At 41.7% G+C, this 17,808-nt stretch overlaps 2 protein-coding genes across 2 annotated transcripts; both read right to left on the reverse strand.

Annotated features, from left to right (window-relative positions):
• Positions 1–1,594: 1,594 nt before the first annotated feature.
• Positions 1,595–4,338, reverse strand: rpe (ribulose-5-phosphate-3-epimerase). Its single transcript, XM_026295670.1, has 6 exons — positions 4,217–4,338; positions 3,756–3,835; positions 3,482–3,621; positions 3,134–3,268; positions 2,197–2,283; positions 1,595–2,095 (listed from the first exon to the last, which is right to left on the reverse strand). The coding sequence occupies exons 1-6, from the start codon at positions 4,336–4,338 to the stop codon at positions 1,973–1,975; spliced, it is 687 nt and encodes a 228-aa protein (XP_026151455.1). The 3' UTR covers positions 1,595–1,972.
• Positions 4,339–7,082: 2,744 nt separating this feature from the next.
• On the reverse strand, positions 7,083–16,062 carry LOC113123956 (sterile alpha motif domain-containing protein 9-like). Its single transcript, XM_026296364.1, has 3 exons — positions 15,770–16,062; positions 12,393–12,451; positions 7,083–12,124 (listed from the first exon to the last, which is right to left on the reverse strand). The coding sequence occupies exons 1-3, from the start codon at positions 15,798–15,800 to the stop codon at positions 7,673–7,675; spliced, it is 4,542 nt and encodes a 1,513-aa protein (XP_026152149.1). The 5' UTR covers positions 15,801–16,062; the 3' UTR covers positions 7,083–7,672.
• Between the last annotated feature and the right edge of the window lie 1,746 nt (positions 16,063–17,808).

Raw genomic sequence — 17,808 nt, forward strand, 5'->3', positions numbered from 1 at the left:
TAAAATTAATGTTGAGTCTGTGTGTAACTTTGCTAAAACAATAACATATTTAGCCGCATGTCGCCGCTGCCTGTCTAGGTGATGTCCAGCAAACGATGTGGGCTTCAGAGACAATTGGGCCACTTTCTGTGAAATCCTGGTCTGGTAGCGAGGGGCGGCATTTATCCCACTTTGGATGATGCAGCTCTCATGTCTAGGAATCTGGCCAAGTTTATTAATCAACCTAAAGTCTGACAGTCCAGAGTGGGGATGAGAGACTTGGTCTTTAGATAATAACTGGATTTAGAAAACGCCTGTGTGTAGTTTCCTTAGAGTCGTCTCTAGTATCAGGCTACGTACCTCAGGCTTTTAAGACTGCAGTAATCAAACCAATACTCAAAAAGCCTTGATGACTTGATCAATGTCTTGATCCAGGAGTCTTGGCTAATTATAGACCAATATCCAACCTACTATTTATTTCTAAAATCCTTGAAAAAGCTGTTGCCTAAGCAGCTATCAGACCTCTTACACAGAAATGAACTATTTGAAGATTTTCAATCAGGATTTAAAACACATAGTACAGAAACAGCACTGTTAAAAGTCACCAACAATCTTCTCTTAGCCTCAGATAATGGGCTCATGTCTGTACTTATCCTGTTAGACCTTAGTGCTGCATTTGCCACTATTGACCACAGCATCTTATTACACAGACTGGAGTATGTGATTGGTATCAGAGGAACAGCATTAAAGTGGTTCCAATCCTATTTATCAGACAGATTCCAATTTGTTCATTTTTGATTTATGACAAACTTTCCAAAGACACAAAAGTTAGTTATGGACTGACTCTCTTCACCTTATACATGTTTCCTTTAGGCAGTGTTATTAGGATGCACTATATTAATTACCATTGTTATGCAGATGACACTCAGCTGTATCTATCTGTGAAACCTGAAAACACAAACCAGTTAACCAGACTTCAAGAATGTAAGGGACATAAAGTGCATAAAGGCCTGGATGACCAGTAACTTTCTACTTTTAAACTCAGAGAAAACAGAAATTATTGTATTTGGGCCCAGCTCCCAGTCTGGGTCTGGAGGCAGACACCCTCTAAGGCTAGACTTAAAACCTTTCACTTCAAGAAACCTTATAGTTAGGGCTGGCTCAGGTGACCTTGAATCGTCCATTCCTTATGTTCTTGAGGACTTACATTTGTCAAGCTAAACTTTGTGCTCTCTCTCTCTGTACCTTCTGCAGGTGTCCCTGGTCCTGGAGCTGTATATTTCTGATGTGAGGTTACTGGCCCCACCAACCTTTACAGTGTCTATTTGTTGTTTATTGTTGCTGTTCTTTTCTCTCTCCTCTATCCACTCACCCCAACTGGTCAAGACAGACGGACACCCAAACTGAGCCCAGTTCTGCTGGAGCTTTCTTCTATTAAAAGGAGATATTTTTCCTCTCCACTGTCACCAAGTGCTGGGATTTGTTGGATTTTTATTTTTTGAATTGAATTGTAGTGTATAATATACCAAGATGTTTGTAAATGCTTAGCAAAACAGTGGATATGCCAGAAGTGTTTTCTGATGTATCAAACATGATCTCAGATGGAAGATACATATAACACAGTGATTTTTGGATCATTTTATTTCCATAATTAATACATACTTACAGTATTAAGGAATGTATTCAGATGTGAAATCAGTGTAACCTCATCTCCAGTCTCGAAATGATGAGACTCACTTTGACTTAGCTGTTCAGAGAGGAGATAATGGAAGTACAGGATGAAACTCAAAACAGTTTTGTAGAGGCACAATGCAGCTTCAGTCACATCAAAGTGATTTTGGCATGGCCGTCGGCTCACGACTTCACAGAAGCTGCCCACTCTGACCAAGACTCCCAAGATCCCCATATTGAGTCTGTTGCACTGACTGCTGTGGTGTGCGGATTGGACGGGCAGCTACAGTTTCCCTCTGGGGACCCCCTCAAAGATGACAACTCAGCGGTCCAGTGAGCGTTTCTGGATTGCTTCAGCCACTACAGTGCGCAGAAGGGCGATGACAGAACGAGGGTCGTCACTGGCTATCACAGCACTGCCTGACACTATCATGTTGGCTCCTGCCTGAAAGTACACGCAGTGTAAGACAAAGTCACACAATCCAATAAAGTGTTTTTAGGTGGTTACATCAATCAGCAAGGAATGTTCATATTCATATTCCTTACCTCTGCACACTTGTGAATGGTATCGGGGCCGACGCCTCCATCAACTTCAATGTCTAATGAAGGAAACTGACTGCGCAGCCAGCTCACCTGTTTACATACAGAAAAAAAAAAAAAAACAGCTGCAGGTTAAATCATAAACATCCTTAACTAGATTAGAATGCTAGTCAGACAAAACTATTGGGTGCTTCCGTCAGGGCTGTGACCTGTTGCAGGCATTTAAACGTCTAACGAACTTCTTTAAACAGTGATACAGACAATAAGCGAGCGATGAAACGGTTTTTATTTGGTATTTATCAAATATAATTACGTATGATTCAATGCAGAAACCTGAGTGGAACTCAGGTGTTAGGCAGTGTAAGTGTGTAATTTTCAAGTTTAGAAAAGGAGTTAAATTACTATACTTAGTCTTCCATTTTATCCATGTCTCCTTTGTGAAACAGGTACATAATTATAATCCTGCTGCGATATATAATTGTTGTTTATACAACCAGCCTGATCAATCGCACAATTAGTTTGACTGAAGGGAGCTCTATTTAGTACATTATATCTTTGTGGTAGATCACCCACCAGACCGTCTACCTGTCCAAACGGGCTTATTATGTTACACGCTACCAGTTACAAAATTGCACTGAACACTTTGGTATTTGCTATTTTTTAAAAAACATATTTAAGAGTATCATATGGATCAGGCAAAAGCTAACTATTCCCATTCTGCTGGTGTCAATCTATTTCTACAAAACATCTAATCAGTAAGCTGCATGTACAGTATTCTGCTATGGCTCTTTAAGTATATCAGTGACTCAAAATAACAGATGAGACAGTGTCTGCTAATGTATCAAAGAAAAGCTGTGTGAAAAGCTTTAAAGCCCACTTTGTGTTGTTGTGGCTGTGTGTCTGGTTCCTGTTACGTCCTCCTCTACGTGTGGCTAGTCCTTACCTTGGGCATCATGTCGTCTAAAAACTTCTGCCCTCCAAAGCCAGGTTCAACAGTCATGACCAGAGCCATATCAATCTGGTTAGCCCATGGTGCTAGCTCTTCAACCGTGGTACCAGGCTTTATGGCCAAACCCACCTATGATGTTTTAAAGTGATTAAAACACTCATGTGTTTGTATCTAATGCCAACAATTCATATTTGATCAGCACTATCATACGTATCGTATACAATAATGGCTTATCTAAAAAAAAAAGTTGAGACTAGCGTCCTGTGATTTTGTAAACAAATTAGAGATCCTTAGAGTCACTGCAGTCAGTACAGCACTCAGGGAATGATATAACTTTCTCACCTTCATTCCACTCTCTTTGATCTCCTTAATGAGGTTTCCGGGGTTGGTGGTGGCCTCTAAGTGGAACGTGTACTGGTTGGCGCCCGCTGCAGCCATAGGCTTCACCCACTGCTCCGGTCGAGACACCATCATGTGCATGTCTGCAACACAGACACTGTCACAACACTGCAGCCCACTGCACCACCTTAAGCAATCAGGGGGCAATTCAATGGGCTAATGGGTTAAGGCCTTAATCTGGCACATGTGGATGCTTTTGTTTGTTTGGTTTCCTCACCAAAGAAAGGCTCTTGGCCTAGTGACTTCCTTAGGCACTCCACCATGGGATGACCAAATGTGATGTTGGGGACGAAATGCCTTTAAATGGAAACAAAAGCGGACATTGACTTGCAGCTATTATGAAATCCTCTCATCTTGCACAAACTGTTGCTAAGTATGCATGAGTGTACAAGAAGCTAAAGTGTCTAAACCACCAGGCAGAAGGAAGAAGTCTTAATACTTTAACAACGTTACAACACAATGTCTGACATCCTGTGGTTCTGAGAGCTTCTTCACTGACACACTTAAACCGAAAAACCCCAGTTCCATATATAAAAGTAAGTCCCAGCTTAGCTCTGACAAGCTAGTTTAGCCAGGTTGTTTCATATTAGCCAACTTTAGCTCTGCTACACTGAACTTCAAGTGGATCGGCTAGCCGTTAGCACGCCAGCTAATCTAACTCGCTGCTGATAAACTGACCCGTCCATAACGTCGAGGTGCAGATAGTCTGCCCCGCACTCCATCATCCGCACACACTCGCTGCCCAGACAGGACAGGTCGCTGCTCAGGATGGACGGGCCGATCTTCGCACTGTAAGCCATGCTGCTGTCTGCACACAGCCAGGTAGCCAACAACAGGTCAAGTTAACCGCAACGTACAGCGCAACTTCCGCTGAAAAGCCTTCAAAATAAAAAACACAAGCCTCTACTAAACATCTTAATAGCTAATGACAACAATGTGTTAATAACTAAATACTACACAAACGTAGCAGGTGGCCAGTAACAATTATTGACTTGCCCTAGGGATGGCTGTTGGTGTCCAGAAAGACAGTGAAGCAGACGGAGATAGATACAAAGACATTATTGGGTTTTCTCCAGCCGTCTTCATATGTGCCTACAGAGCTTTTATTAATTTGAATTGTGACCATGTAGTTCCGGTATCACACTTTCGCCTTCCAAATAAGACATTTCCAGCTTCCTGACGTTAGATGGCGCTTAGCTCACACTGGTAATGAACTTTTCCTTTTTTAGTGTTTCTCAGGCAGACAAACATGCTGACAAAGGATTCAGTCACACTAATTAGTAGTTCAGCTTTTAGAAACAAGAGTTCAGAGGCCTTTAGCTTCACTCTCCTCCTATATGTTCTGACTTATCTGTCTTATGCTCATGTTATATTTCCTGTTCATCAAACAGAGAGAGAGGACAAACTACTCCATCATCAAAACAGACAAATCCAGCTATTGTAATGGTGTGTGTGTGATGTTTTTTTTTTTCCAGGAGTGAATCTTTCTAGCTGAGGTCTTTTTTCTTAATGTCCTTGGTATCAGTGTAGTTAACCGTTGTTCTGACAAAATGTTAGGATGTTTCAGAAAAAAAAAGCATGATTACTTTTTGTTTCACAGAGAAATTCATCCAAAGTGCAGTAAATAAGAAAACTCTAAAGCTGACCAGTATTTCCTGTGATTGCCAGCAGCACTTCTCCTCAGTAGACACAGTTTCATCCAGTTTTTGGCAAGTGTAGAACGTTCCAGCATCTTGGAGAAGTTGCCATAGTTCTGTAAACACAATCGCAGACTCCATGATGCTGGGATCAGGGCTCTGCGGACACCACACCATCAGTTACAGGACTCCTGGTTCTGGTTCGTCTCATCCTTTAACATAATTCTATAGTATTTGAGTTTAGAAAGGCAAAACAAGCTTCTAATTTCTGACATCAGGCTTTTGCTGTCACTGGCAAATTTGAGCAGATTTATTGGCTAACTAGTTTTTAAAACTTTCAAACTTCATTCCTCTCCTTTCCAGAGCAAACCTCCACCTCTCCAGATTTTCCTCCATCTGCTCCCTGCTCTCACTGCAGATGACAGCCATCTGCAAACATCATGGTGCACGGAGATTCCTGTCTAACCTCATCTGTCAGCCTGTCCATCACCACAGCAAACAAGAAGGGGCTTAAGACCGATCCTTGGTGCAGTCCCACCTCCACCTTGAACTCCTCTGTCACACCTACAGCACACCTCACCACTGTCTTACAGCTCTCATTCCTTCCTCACTTCATCCTTACTGATCTTTGCTACTTCCTGCTCCACAACAGTCACCTCTTCTACTCTGTGCTCTCTAACATTTTCCTCAGTCATCAACTCTTCAAAGTATTCCTTCCATCTTTCCATCACACTTGTGGCACCTGTCAACACATTTCCATCCCTGTCCTTGATCACCCTAACCTGCTGCATATCCTTCCCATCTCTGTCTCTCTGCCTCGCCAACCTGTACAAATCCACCCCTCCCTCCTTAGTGTCCAACCTATCATACAAATCTTCATATGCCCTTTGTTTGACCTTTGCCACCTCTACCTTCACCTTACGCTGCATCTCCCTGTACTCCTGTCTGTCCTCTTCTGTCCTCTCAGTGTCCCACTTCTTCTTAACTAACCTTTTCCTCTTAACACACTCCTGAACGTCCTCATTCCACCACCAAGTCTCCTTATCTGCTTTCCTCTTTCCAGGTGACACACCAAGTACCCTCCTACCTGTCTCCCTGATAACTTTAGCTGTAGCTGTCCAGTCATCTGGAAGAACCTCCTGACCTCCCAGAGCCTGTTTCAGCTCCTCCCTGAAAGTCACACAACACTCCTCCTTTTTCAACTTCCACCATTTGGTCCTCTGCTCTGCCCTTGTCCTCTTCATCTTCCTCACCACCACAGTCATCCTACACACCCCCATCCTATGCTGTCTAGCTACACTCTCCCCAGCCACTACTTTGCAGTCACTGATCTCTTTCAGGTTTAAACGTCTGCTCAAGATGTAATCAACTTGTGTGCTCCTGCCTCCACTCTTATATGTCACCCTATGCTCCTCCCCTTTCTGGAAAAATGTGTTCACTACAGCCATTTCCATCCTTTTGGCGAAGTCTACCACCATCTGTCCTTCTGCATTCCTGTCCTGCATACCAAACTTACCCATCACTTTCTCCACACCTCTGTTTCCCTAGTAACAGCTTGTGTGCATGGTGCAGTAAATTTGAAATAAAGGCTTACATAAAAATATTAAAGTACATCTTTATTAGAAAGTAAAGTCAACTCAACACTCAGTTGGACATCACTGTTTTTCGTGTAATTCAAAATTAATGTTTAAGAAAAAAACAAAATGCATGAAAAATGGTAAGGTAACATTTCAAACACTTTCAAGAATTAACCTAAGCAAGTAAAACATCAAAGGTTTTAGGTCAAAGGTTTTTAAAGTAAAATATTGATATCACTGATATAGGAGCTATAAGATACTATATGGTAATATTTAATAGATGTTAATTTGAATTTAAAAAATGAAGTAAAACTTATGATGCAGACTATTTCACTTAAGGGAACATTAATAAGTTTCAATATAACAGATTTAATCAGTTAATGCATTACAATTCAAAAAGCAAGAGCTGAATTCCCTTTTCAAATGTAAGATAATGTCAGTAGAGAAACCACATGATTTCAATATTCACCGCTAAAAAAAGACTCATATTTACAATGACTTGTAAGCTACAATACAAATTTGAAAATCAGACTTTTTAAAGAGATTTTATTTTAAGATCAAACTTGCCAAATGTTATGTTACAACCAAATGCTATCCTTTATAAATCATGTACAGAGCGAAAGGTATAGAGAATCACAGTTAAACATTAGATAATATAAAATAAGAATAACCTCATTTGCACCACAGTAGGGTAAATCCACAGTCACAGCAGCAAAGTAAGGTACAAGATAAAAATAGAAACAAAATAGAAAAAGTAAAAAAAAAAAACAAGATATTTAAAATAAACAATAAAAATACAATAGAAATTAAAAAAAAAAACAACCCCACTGCTTTTCAGGTAAACTTCAAGGCTAAATAAAACATGAATTTACAATGATTAGCAAAAAATACAGCATGGTGGAATATGCTGCTTTCAAGTCTTAGTTAATATCAAGTGCAAGAGGGCCTTTAATTGAGAAACCAATAAAGAATGACACCTTTGAGCCATCCGCATGGCCACTAACCTGACTTCGAAAGAATGGATTGACTTCCACCTTTTGATCTGGGACACAAGTATCTGCCAGTATCAGGTGATTCTTCACCTCGCCTCTGACCCTGCAGAGGAGCTCCTCCACTTTCTTTTCTTTCCATATTTTACCATTTTCCCACATGGAAGCAAACTGTTCTGGCCCGGCGGTGATACACTTTTTGATTTCCCTAAGGGTTACCAGCCGTTCATAGCCACATGGCTTTTTCCCCAAGAAGAAATGGACAGTGGGCCACTTTCCCTTGTACACTCCCTTCATCTCTGTGTGATAAGAGGTCCTAATCTGTGATATGCATTTCTGCAGGACTCTCCCATCTGTGTGGTGCTGCTGTGGCCACAACAGAACAACTGCAATAAAGTGCAGTGACAAATAATCACTTAGTGGAACATGGCCACGCTGAATTTGGTGAAGAAGATCAAGTAGTTTCTTGTATGGTTTAACGAGTGATGATTCCAGTTTGATGCGACTCAACACAACATTGACATAGATCAAGTTTATTTTTTCTGTAACTGTTGGCTTATGATCAGGTGCACAAACAAAATCATACTGTCTAGCAATCTTCTCCACCATTTCTGTTGAGATGTCATTTGACAGAAAATTTAGAATCCCACAGTAGGTTGCAGCTTTTTGCATCTCCAGGAACTGTCTTGCCTGGTCTAGTTTCAGCATGGTTTTATTTTTCCCATTTTTGCAGAAAAGATCTGCATATACTTTGAAACATCTCAAAAGCTCATTTTGAGTTATTTGATCACGACTGTCTTTCATTCCAAATCTGGAGCCCAAGTTCACATAAAAATTCTCAAGGAAGTCAAAGTTCTTCTTCATGCTACCTTTGAGATTACAAAGTACATCTTCAAACTGTCTGAGAACAATGTAGTAGGATCTGTGTTTGTTGTGCCATTGATCACTCTTCTCTACATCCTGAAGTTTAACGTATCCAGAGAGAACCTGACTCATTATGTCATGATGGACATTGTTAGAAGAAAACACAGGGGTCTTTTCCAGAATTTCAATGACAAGTACTCCAACCTGAATTTCTCCCAGGCACCCTGACGTATTGAAAGCACAGTTGTCTGTCTTGACTTGTAATCGGTAAACCGACTCCTTCTTTGCAAGATTCTGTGTTTCCTTGAATCCATCTATTGCTGCCTGAGCCATTTTGAGAAACCTATCCAATTTATCAGGACCAATAGTTTCGTTCTTACAATTAGCAATGCCTTTCTTCAGCTCATGCTTGTTAACTTGTGCTGATGTGTCTGCCATGTATGAGTTGTCTTTGGAAAGATCTTTTGCTTTCTGTGCCCATTGTTTTGCTTCTGAGAAATCCTTTTTCTTTAGGTAGTAGTACCTGGCAAGTAACTGAGAGATCACAGCATCTTTCTCAAATCTTTTTGATGCATTTGTTAGTACTATCTCCTCCATTCCTGGAGTTTCTTTTGCGATCTCTTGAATTAGTGGAGAGAACTGAGATTCCTCCTCAGCTGAATGATATCTCTTCACTAAAATGTGGTGAACATCTTGCAGGAGCTTGTCTTTGCCTTGTGTGCTCTCATAAAGCTCTTTTGTGGTTAGCAGAAGGTCTGCAATAGAAGCTTTGCTCACATTGTGTGTGGTAGTAAGTTCCTGTAAACAGTGCTGTGCAATACTGGAATGGATCATTTTGATCGCTTTGAACACTACCTTGCCCTCAACTAAGCAGCTAGTAATTAAAGTTGAAAACTTCCCAAATCCTTCTTCAACTTTGACTGTTCCACAAACTGGTTTTGGCTGAAGACCAAGAAATTCCTCACACAAAGAGATGGAAAGAGAGGCACCCTTGCAATATACATTCAACAAAACTAAAACAGCCAGGAGTTGTGCATGTCTCTGATTCTCACTGAAGCTCTTAAGAGTGTTACGAACCACCCCCTGAACATACTCTGTCTTAAAGTTCTTCTTCATGATCATAAATCCATAGAATGTTTCAGCATTCTTGTGTGTTTTCTCTATTTCTACCAGTTTTTCCTCAAATAGTTTCTGTTCTTTCTCAGAAAGATTGTTTCCAATGAATACTGTGTCTTCAGTTGTTTCCGTTAGTTCAGAGGACTCTGACCTCATACAGTTCAAGAGAATTACCTGTGCAGACTTGGACTGAATGTCTTTTTTTATACATTCTTTTTCAATAAGCTGCTGCAAGTCAAATACTTTTTCCTTCTCATCAAAGTCATCTATCATCAGCACAACAGGGACCCGGGGTAGTTGTTCCTTGTGGTCATACATTAAAAGTTTGACCACTTGATGAGCTACTTCAGCAAAGTCAGCATTGCTGTCTTTAAGGACAGCACAACGGAATCTGTCCCGAAGAGCCCATAAAACATGCATAGCCAAAGTTGTCCCACCACATCCTGGTGCATGCAGGAGGTTGAACAATGCACAGGCTTTTCTCAGGGACGACAAATCTGGTATGATGGTGTTCATGATGAAGTCAAACTTGTCTCGTTTGATGAATGGTGTGGATCCAGGCTCTTCTGATAAATAGAAATTCCACCATGATACTTTTCCTCCTCTGTAGAAATTTTCTTCTATGACAATTTTATTTTCATTTCCTCCCTCACACTGGTTCATGCACAGGACATCAAGTGTATTCAAGCTACGCTCCTCTTTCTTCTTAAGAAGGACTTTGCTTCCCCCACCACAAGGTAGAAAACGATTGGCCCTTCGGTTTTTTGAAAAAAGACTAAGGACAGTGCCATTGACTTCAGCAAAACCTAGCTCATATATGCATCTTCCAGTGATGTTAATGCCACACCGAGCCTGAATCAGATCCTTCCATGAGGTAAATGCTTTTTCGTTGTCACATATACAAATAATTTGCTCTGTGCCTCTGAGCTCTTGCCAGAATGTAGTGAAAGTCTCCACGAGTGGGTCCATTATATCACTCACTGTTGATAAAAGTAAGAAAATGACAAGGAATCTCTTGTTTGGAAGCACATCTTTCCGACACAAGAAAGAAATCACATCTCGAACCGAGGCTCCTTTGTCCATCAACCACTGGCCTATGTCTGATGGTGCCTCATCTTCAATACTACCATTGCAGAATACCCAGCTGGTGTTTCGAGTTAATTTCAACTTGTTTGCAATGTCCTCAACTGCCTCTGTGATTTTATACTGTGCTGGTGAATGGACATTTACTGTACTCTGTTGTTTAAAGTGACACAGTAATCCATCTTTAGCTGATTCTGGGTCAAAGTCCAGAACAGCTGTCGGGTTGAGCTCTACAAGAAAACCAAGTGATTCAAACTGCCTCAAATGTGATTTATTAGTTACTATCACATACTGCTCAAAGTTTGACTTATCTAAAGTAAGAGTCCCACCAGTTATTATCTGACTCAATCTAGAGCCTTGTGTACTGCTTTTTATCACATTGAGATGCTTCTCTTCTTCTGTTTTTCGGCGTTGTGAAAGATGTGCCACACTGTCAATGAATTTCTTGTAATTCTTCTCCACATCTTTTCCAGATGTAGTGTCTAGATAGAGATTGCTGCTGCTACCACCATCTCTGACATAGAATTGTTTTTCTTTTTTCTTGGATTTTGTTGTGCCACTGTTGAAAGTGTGGTAGATGTTTTCTTCACAGATCGTGGAGTCAGGAACTATATCGACTTCTATCACACATTTGTCAGATGATGTCATATTCTTGTTCAGAACCTGAACAAATCGAGGGTGTTTGATGCACATTTGAGCAGCGTCTTTGTGTTTATATTCAAAGTAACGCTCAGTGGCAGATTTCAGTTCCTTTGCATAAGCTTCTTTGTCCTCAACAACCACTCCCAACACTTGACCATGAGTGAAGTCTGGCATGTCCCCTATTCCAAAGTGTATGGTACCATTGGTGCGGCTGTTCATGCAGGCAGCTGCAAAGCGAATAACCTCAAAAATGAACTTGCTCATTTTATTTCCAACTGGTGTATTGATGAAAGCTTTATACTCATGGCAGGGTTCTATCAGGTTTGAGGGACCTGATTCTATAGTATCAAGAATGCTGCTCTCTATGTATCTATATGTATCGTGGTACCTATTAAAGGGATAAGGCTTGCATGGTCTTCCAGGCTGGTATTTAGAGCTTGTTGGCTCCTCTTTCTTTAATCTCACTACCTCATCTCTGGCCTGAATGAGAAGCTTTGCTGGTCCAAAAGTCACACCCATTTCCTTTAAATCTGTTGTATCTAAAAGCATAAGACTTTGTCCACAAATGTCCTGCTGAAACATGATTTCTGCAATTGTCTTATTCAACTGGAGAGCCCATTTTCTCACTTGATGTTTACTCCATTCCTTGATGTCAGGTGACAGATCCTCCTCGTCACACTAAAATAAAAATCACTGTTAATTTCCTTCAGTTTCACTGCACAATGTATTTACTGATCACATTTGAAAAATTAGGTGTGTTGGTGCACCATAACATGAAAAGGATTAATAGATAGGAAATTTTTTTACAGTTATCTTACTTTGAAAACTTTATCTTTACATGATTTATGTAAAATGTAAATAGTCTTTTGTTACACTTGGCAGTTTAATGGATTATGACAGAGGAGCATCTGCTGTGAAAGTGTTGAATATTTCAATTCTTATTTACCTTAATTTCATCTTGTCCTGCCAGAACACATTTGGTTTCTTCTACACAGTCACTTGTTTCTGCAAAACAAAATATAACTATTATTCAACTGATTTATAACCACATATCTAAGCACAATTAAGACAACATACTTAAGCATAATGTTCTAAATGTCATAGATGTGATTGCACCTGTTAAAGATAAATTAATCAGGAACAGGCAAAAGCCACCGTGGAGAAATGATGACTCGGTCAGGGTACAGAAAAGGGAGTGCCGGAAGGCCGAATGAAAATGGCGTAAATCAAAGCTCCAGGTTCATTGTGATATTTATAAGCAGATGTTGTGTGTGTTCAATGAAACTCTACGTAGAGATTGATCTTAATTGATATTAACTTTGAGCTGTGGCTCATACATGTAGTTACATTATTGGCTCTATTATACTGATTATGTGTGCTAGTTCCTGAGCCTTGGGCGCACTCAGCATGTGGGGAAAACATCATCCAGAGACTTGAGGTACTCAGGGTGGATCCCATCCACCCCTGGTGCTTTGCCACTGAGGAGCTGCTGAACTACCTTGGTGACTTCAGCTTGGGTGATGGATGAATCAGCCTCCGAATCTCCGGCCCCTGCTTCCCTTATGGAAGACATGTTGACGGGATTGAGGAGATCCTCGAGTGTTGGTAGAACACTGTTTCCACCTCCTGAGGTGCCGGACAGTTTGCCAGAATCTCTTCGGGGCCGACAGGTAGTCCTTCTCCATGGCCTCACCGAACTCCTCCCATACCCGAGTTTTTGCTACCATCACCGCCTGGGCTGCAGCACGCTTGGCCCGGTGGTACCTGTCAGCTGCTTTGGGAGTCCCACAAGCCAACCAAGCTCGGTAGGACTCCTTCTTCAGCTTGACGGCATCCCTTACCTCCGGTGTCCACCACCGCGTTCGGGGATAGCCGCCACGACAGGCACCCGAAACCTTACGGCCACAGCTCCTAGCCGCCACGTCGACAATGGAGGTGGAAAACATGGTCCATTCGGACTCAATGTCCCCAGCCTCCCCCGGGATCTGGTAGAAGCTCTCTCAGAGGTGTGAGTTAAAGACCCCTCTGACAGCGGGTTCAGCCAAACATTCCCAACAGACCCTCACAGTACGTTTGGGCCTGCCAAGTCTGTTCTGCTTCCTCCTCCGCCAGCGGATCCAACTCACCACCAGGTGGTGATCAGTTGACAGCTCTGCCCCTCTCTTCACCCGAGTGTCCAAGACATACGGCCGAAGGTCAGACGACACGACTACAAAGTCGATCATTGACCTCCGGCCTAGGGTGTCCTGGTGTCATATGCACTGATGGACACCCTTATGCTTGAACATGGTGTTTGTTATGGACAAACTGTGACTAGCACAGAAGTCCAGCAACAAAACACCACTCGGGTTCGTATCAGGGAGGCCGTTCCTCCCAGTCACGCCACTCCAGGTTTCACTGTCGCTGCCCACGTGAGCGTTGAAGTCCCCCAACAGAATTATGGAGTCCCCGGTAGGAGCACCTTTCAGCACCCCCCCGAGAGACTCCAAAAAAGCCGGGTACTCTGCACTGTTGTTGCCGAAACAACAGTGAGAGACTTATCCCCGACCCGAAGGCGCAGGGAAACGACCCTTTCACTCTGGGGGGAAAACTCCAACACGTGGTGGCTGAGCTGGGGAGCTATGAGCAAGCCCACACCAGCTCGCCGCCTCTCACTTCGAGCAACTCCAGAGTAGAAGGAGCTCTCAAGGAGCTGGGTTCCAGAGCCCAGGCTGTGCATCGAGATGAGCCCGACTATCTCTAGTCGGTACCACTCGACCTCCCGCACAAGCTCAGGATCCTTCCCCCCCAGTAAGGTGACATTCCATGTCCCTGGAGCCAGTTTCAGCATCCAGGGATCGGGTCGCCAAGGTCCCCGTCCTCGACCACTGCCCAATCCACTAGGCACCGGCCCCTTATGGATCCTCCTGCGGGTGGTGGGTCCACAGAAGGGCGGCCCCATGTCGCTCTTTTGAGCTTTGCCCGGCTGGGCCCCATGGGGGGAGACCCAGCCACCGGGCGCTCGCCAACGGGCCCCAACCCCAGGCCTGGATCCAGAGTGGGACCTCGGCGACCCGATCCCTGGATGCTGAAACTGGCTCTAGGGACATGCAATGTTGCTTCGCCATGCCGGGTGACGTCACGGTCCTCGGTTTTCGCTCCATAAGAGGTCACTGAACCGCTCTTAGTCTGGTCCATCACCTAGGACCCGTTTGCCTTGGGAGACCCTGCCAGGGGCATATAGCCCCAGACAACATAGCTCCTAGGATCATACGGACACTCAAACCCCTTCACCACGATAAGGTGGTGGTTCAAGGAGGGGATTATTATTTTTTATTGGATTATTATTATATGCAAAAGAAGCCTAAAGGGGTATGAGACCACAGCACATAATTACAAATAAATGTGGAAGAATCAGTTTGGTCTCTTTGCCATTGCCTCCACAAGAGATAACAGAAAACAAGTTTTATTTCCCTTGATATCTCAATAACATATGGTAGTGTGCACCCCTAGTGGTTGATTCTAGATTCCTGCATGCCATAGTATGGTAGGCCTATTGCAGTCGATAAAATGCAAATATGGTTATCAATAACTGCTTGCACCAGATGACAATAATGATCCCCCTCTATATTTTACTCCTTATGTTGGGATAATAATATATTTATATTTGTGGTAATAATAATAGTATTAATAGTATTAAGCCATTGCTTTTATTGATTAATTGCATAATGCTTAAAGGGAAGCAACAGTCAAATAGTGAGCTCCTGTGTGAGGGCATAAACAGGAAAGGTGTAGTCTCACTTGTGTAATCTGCTATAGACAGTTAGAACTGTGGCTCAATAGGGTGTAACACAGAGTTAGCTTTAATTTCTTAGAATACACAGTGTCCTAGTTGACAGGGTTGCTGGACAGAAGAAGACTGAAGCCACCTACAGGGTGTAGGCTCATCGGATGGGATGCATATCATGCCGAGGGGCTATGGTGCCTCCCCAACTGTTTAGATTAAATAGATAGAAGCACATTCCCATATATGTTTGTGTAATGCTAAGTTAGACACTTCTCTTTGTGAAGTTGGTTGCAGGTAACTGCTTGCAGGCTGCGATTTTCTGAACAAAGATAAGTCCATGTACATGCTGATGATTCTTCAATGCACTGCAGAAAACGTACAAGCTTACACTTACCTGATCTTAATCTGTTTTCCCTATAATGTTCTATTAATGGATAAATAAAAAAACAGGAAGAAGCTGTACTTTTTAAACTCTCTGCTCAATACACAAATCTGAAACATTTTATCAAACTCAATTATCACAATCGATGTCAGTTAATGCCCGAACATACACTTACCCATTGTCGACGTAGTTACCGTCTTCGCCATCCAAAGCTGAGGTCTTCAGACTGGGCTGCTAAATACTACATAGCCTTCAAGCACTTACATCAGGTCTATGTTTGTTTGCAAAGAGGAAAGAAAATCAGCACCGACTGAAGACAGACTGTCTTATATCATGAAGTGGGCAGTTCAATTCAGAGGAAACGAAACCCACGAGCATTTTGTGTTTTCATGAGTGTGTACTGGATCAACTGGATCACAAGAATCTGGTAAAAGTAGAAGTACTGATTCAACTCCTTTACTCAAGTGAAAGTAAGAAAGTACAGGGTCTGAAATGTACTTAAGTAGGCTATAAAAGTAAAAAGTAAAAATGTTTTTTTGCCATCAATGATACACAATAGATCTTTTGATAACTCCACAAAACAAAAAAAAAGTTCGACACAAAAAACAGGAAATTCTTTTTCTTCTTTATGAACAACCTGCACAGTGCTGGGAACAAAACAGGGAACAAAACACAACATGGCAACACTCCCTGGATCCCTTTCTTCCTCCATGTCACAGTGTCATAACCTGGAGACTCACTCGATTTCCCTCTCTAGTTAGTTATGTCGAAAAAGTTAAAAAAGTAACGAGCCTGTTTTGATAATGTAAGAAGTAGAAAGTACAGATATATGTGTTTAAATGTAGGGAGTAAAAGTAAAAAGTCATCAGAAAAATAAATACTCAAGTAAAGTACAGATACCTGAAAAATCTACTTAAATACAGTAACAAAGTATTTGTACTTTCGTCCCACCTGTACCTATATGAAAAAGTCACTGAACGCATATTAAATTCTTCCCTGCGTAGAAAGGAAAATGTAGACAAGCACGAAGTACTGAAGGAGAAAGGCGTGTCAGGGACAGCAGGAACGAGCAGCAGTCTTCATTGTCCACAGAATATTCTGCATATCAGGCTGTTATCACTAGTACTAAGGGAAGTTATATTCCATATACAGTATCTTACATATGGTAGCTCTGAGAGCTCAATGCATTGCACTGTCAGAAAACACTTTCAAATACCGGTTGGCAAAATACAAGCAAACTAAGAAAGCAGGTTCAATGATTTGACAGAGGTGTGACATTTAGAAAAAAATGCTGCAAAAAGAGAAGACAATTAAATTTTTAAAAAATGCTCTGCAAAAATATAGAATATACGCTTTCAAAGAAGTAATGACACTATTTGCAGTTTCCTGGTTTTTTGCATAAATTGGTCATGACATGAGATCTGATCTTCACCAAAGTCACAAATATCAACAACTACAATATTTAAAAGGTGATAAAAACACAGTCATGATTTTTTTTTATTAAACAGAGAGATGCAGAGTAAGGGTGGAAAAAGTAATGGCAACACTGGGCCATTACATCCCCATCCCCGGGGATGTCACTAAACATCAGCTGAAGTTTGGTGTTATCAACCTCGGAGTTCCATCAATGAAGTGAGAATGGAGGTTTGGTTTAGAAACACACTGAATTATAAAAAATTCACAAGCAACATCAGCTGATATGAGCCCTGCCTTGCAAAAAAAAAAAAGATTTCAGAAACACTACAATCAAGAATTGTGAATTTTGTGAAATTTGTCACCTGTAAGACTTTAGATGTTAATAAGACCACAGTTAGACATACTGTCTGTAAATGGCGCCTGGCATAGCCAGAATGGTGGAGAAATTCTGATTAATTATGACCTATTTGATTTTTATGCACAACACCAGTAAAGACTGTCAGTCTCAAAGATGCACCCAGAGCTAAAGACATTCAGACAAACCAGGTTGTGCATGTCAGCACCAGGTATTTGAGAACCTCATGAATAGTCTAGCAGGACTCTTTACACACAGACCTCATACTTACTGGAACTGTAGCAGTATTTAGGGAGATCTTTGGAGACACAAAGCTATTCTCTGACATGCACCATTCCCATTTATGTGGCTGAAAGGCTGTTGACCTACAGTAAACATTAGAAAAATACAGATGTAATTAGTGTTAAGACCAGCTATGACAACACACCATAACAAACAGCTGA

The sequence above is a fragment of the Mastacembelus armatus genome, chromosome 21 (genome assembly GCF_900324485.2).
Source record: "Mastacembelus armatus chromosome 21, fMasArm1.2, whole genome shotgun sequence".
Lineage (NCBI taxonomy): Eukaryota > Metazoa > Chordata > Actinopteri > Synbranchiformes > Mastacembelidae > Mastacembelus > Mastacembelus armatus.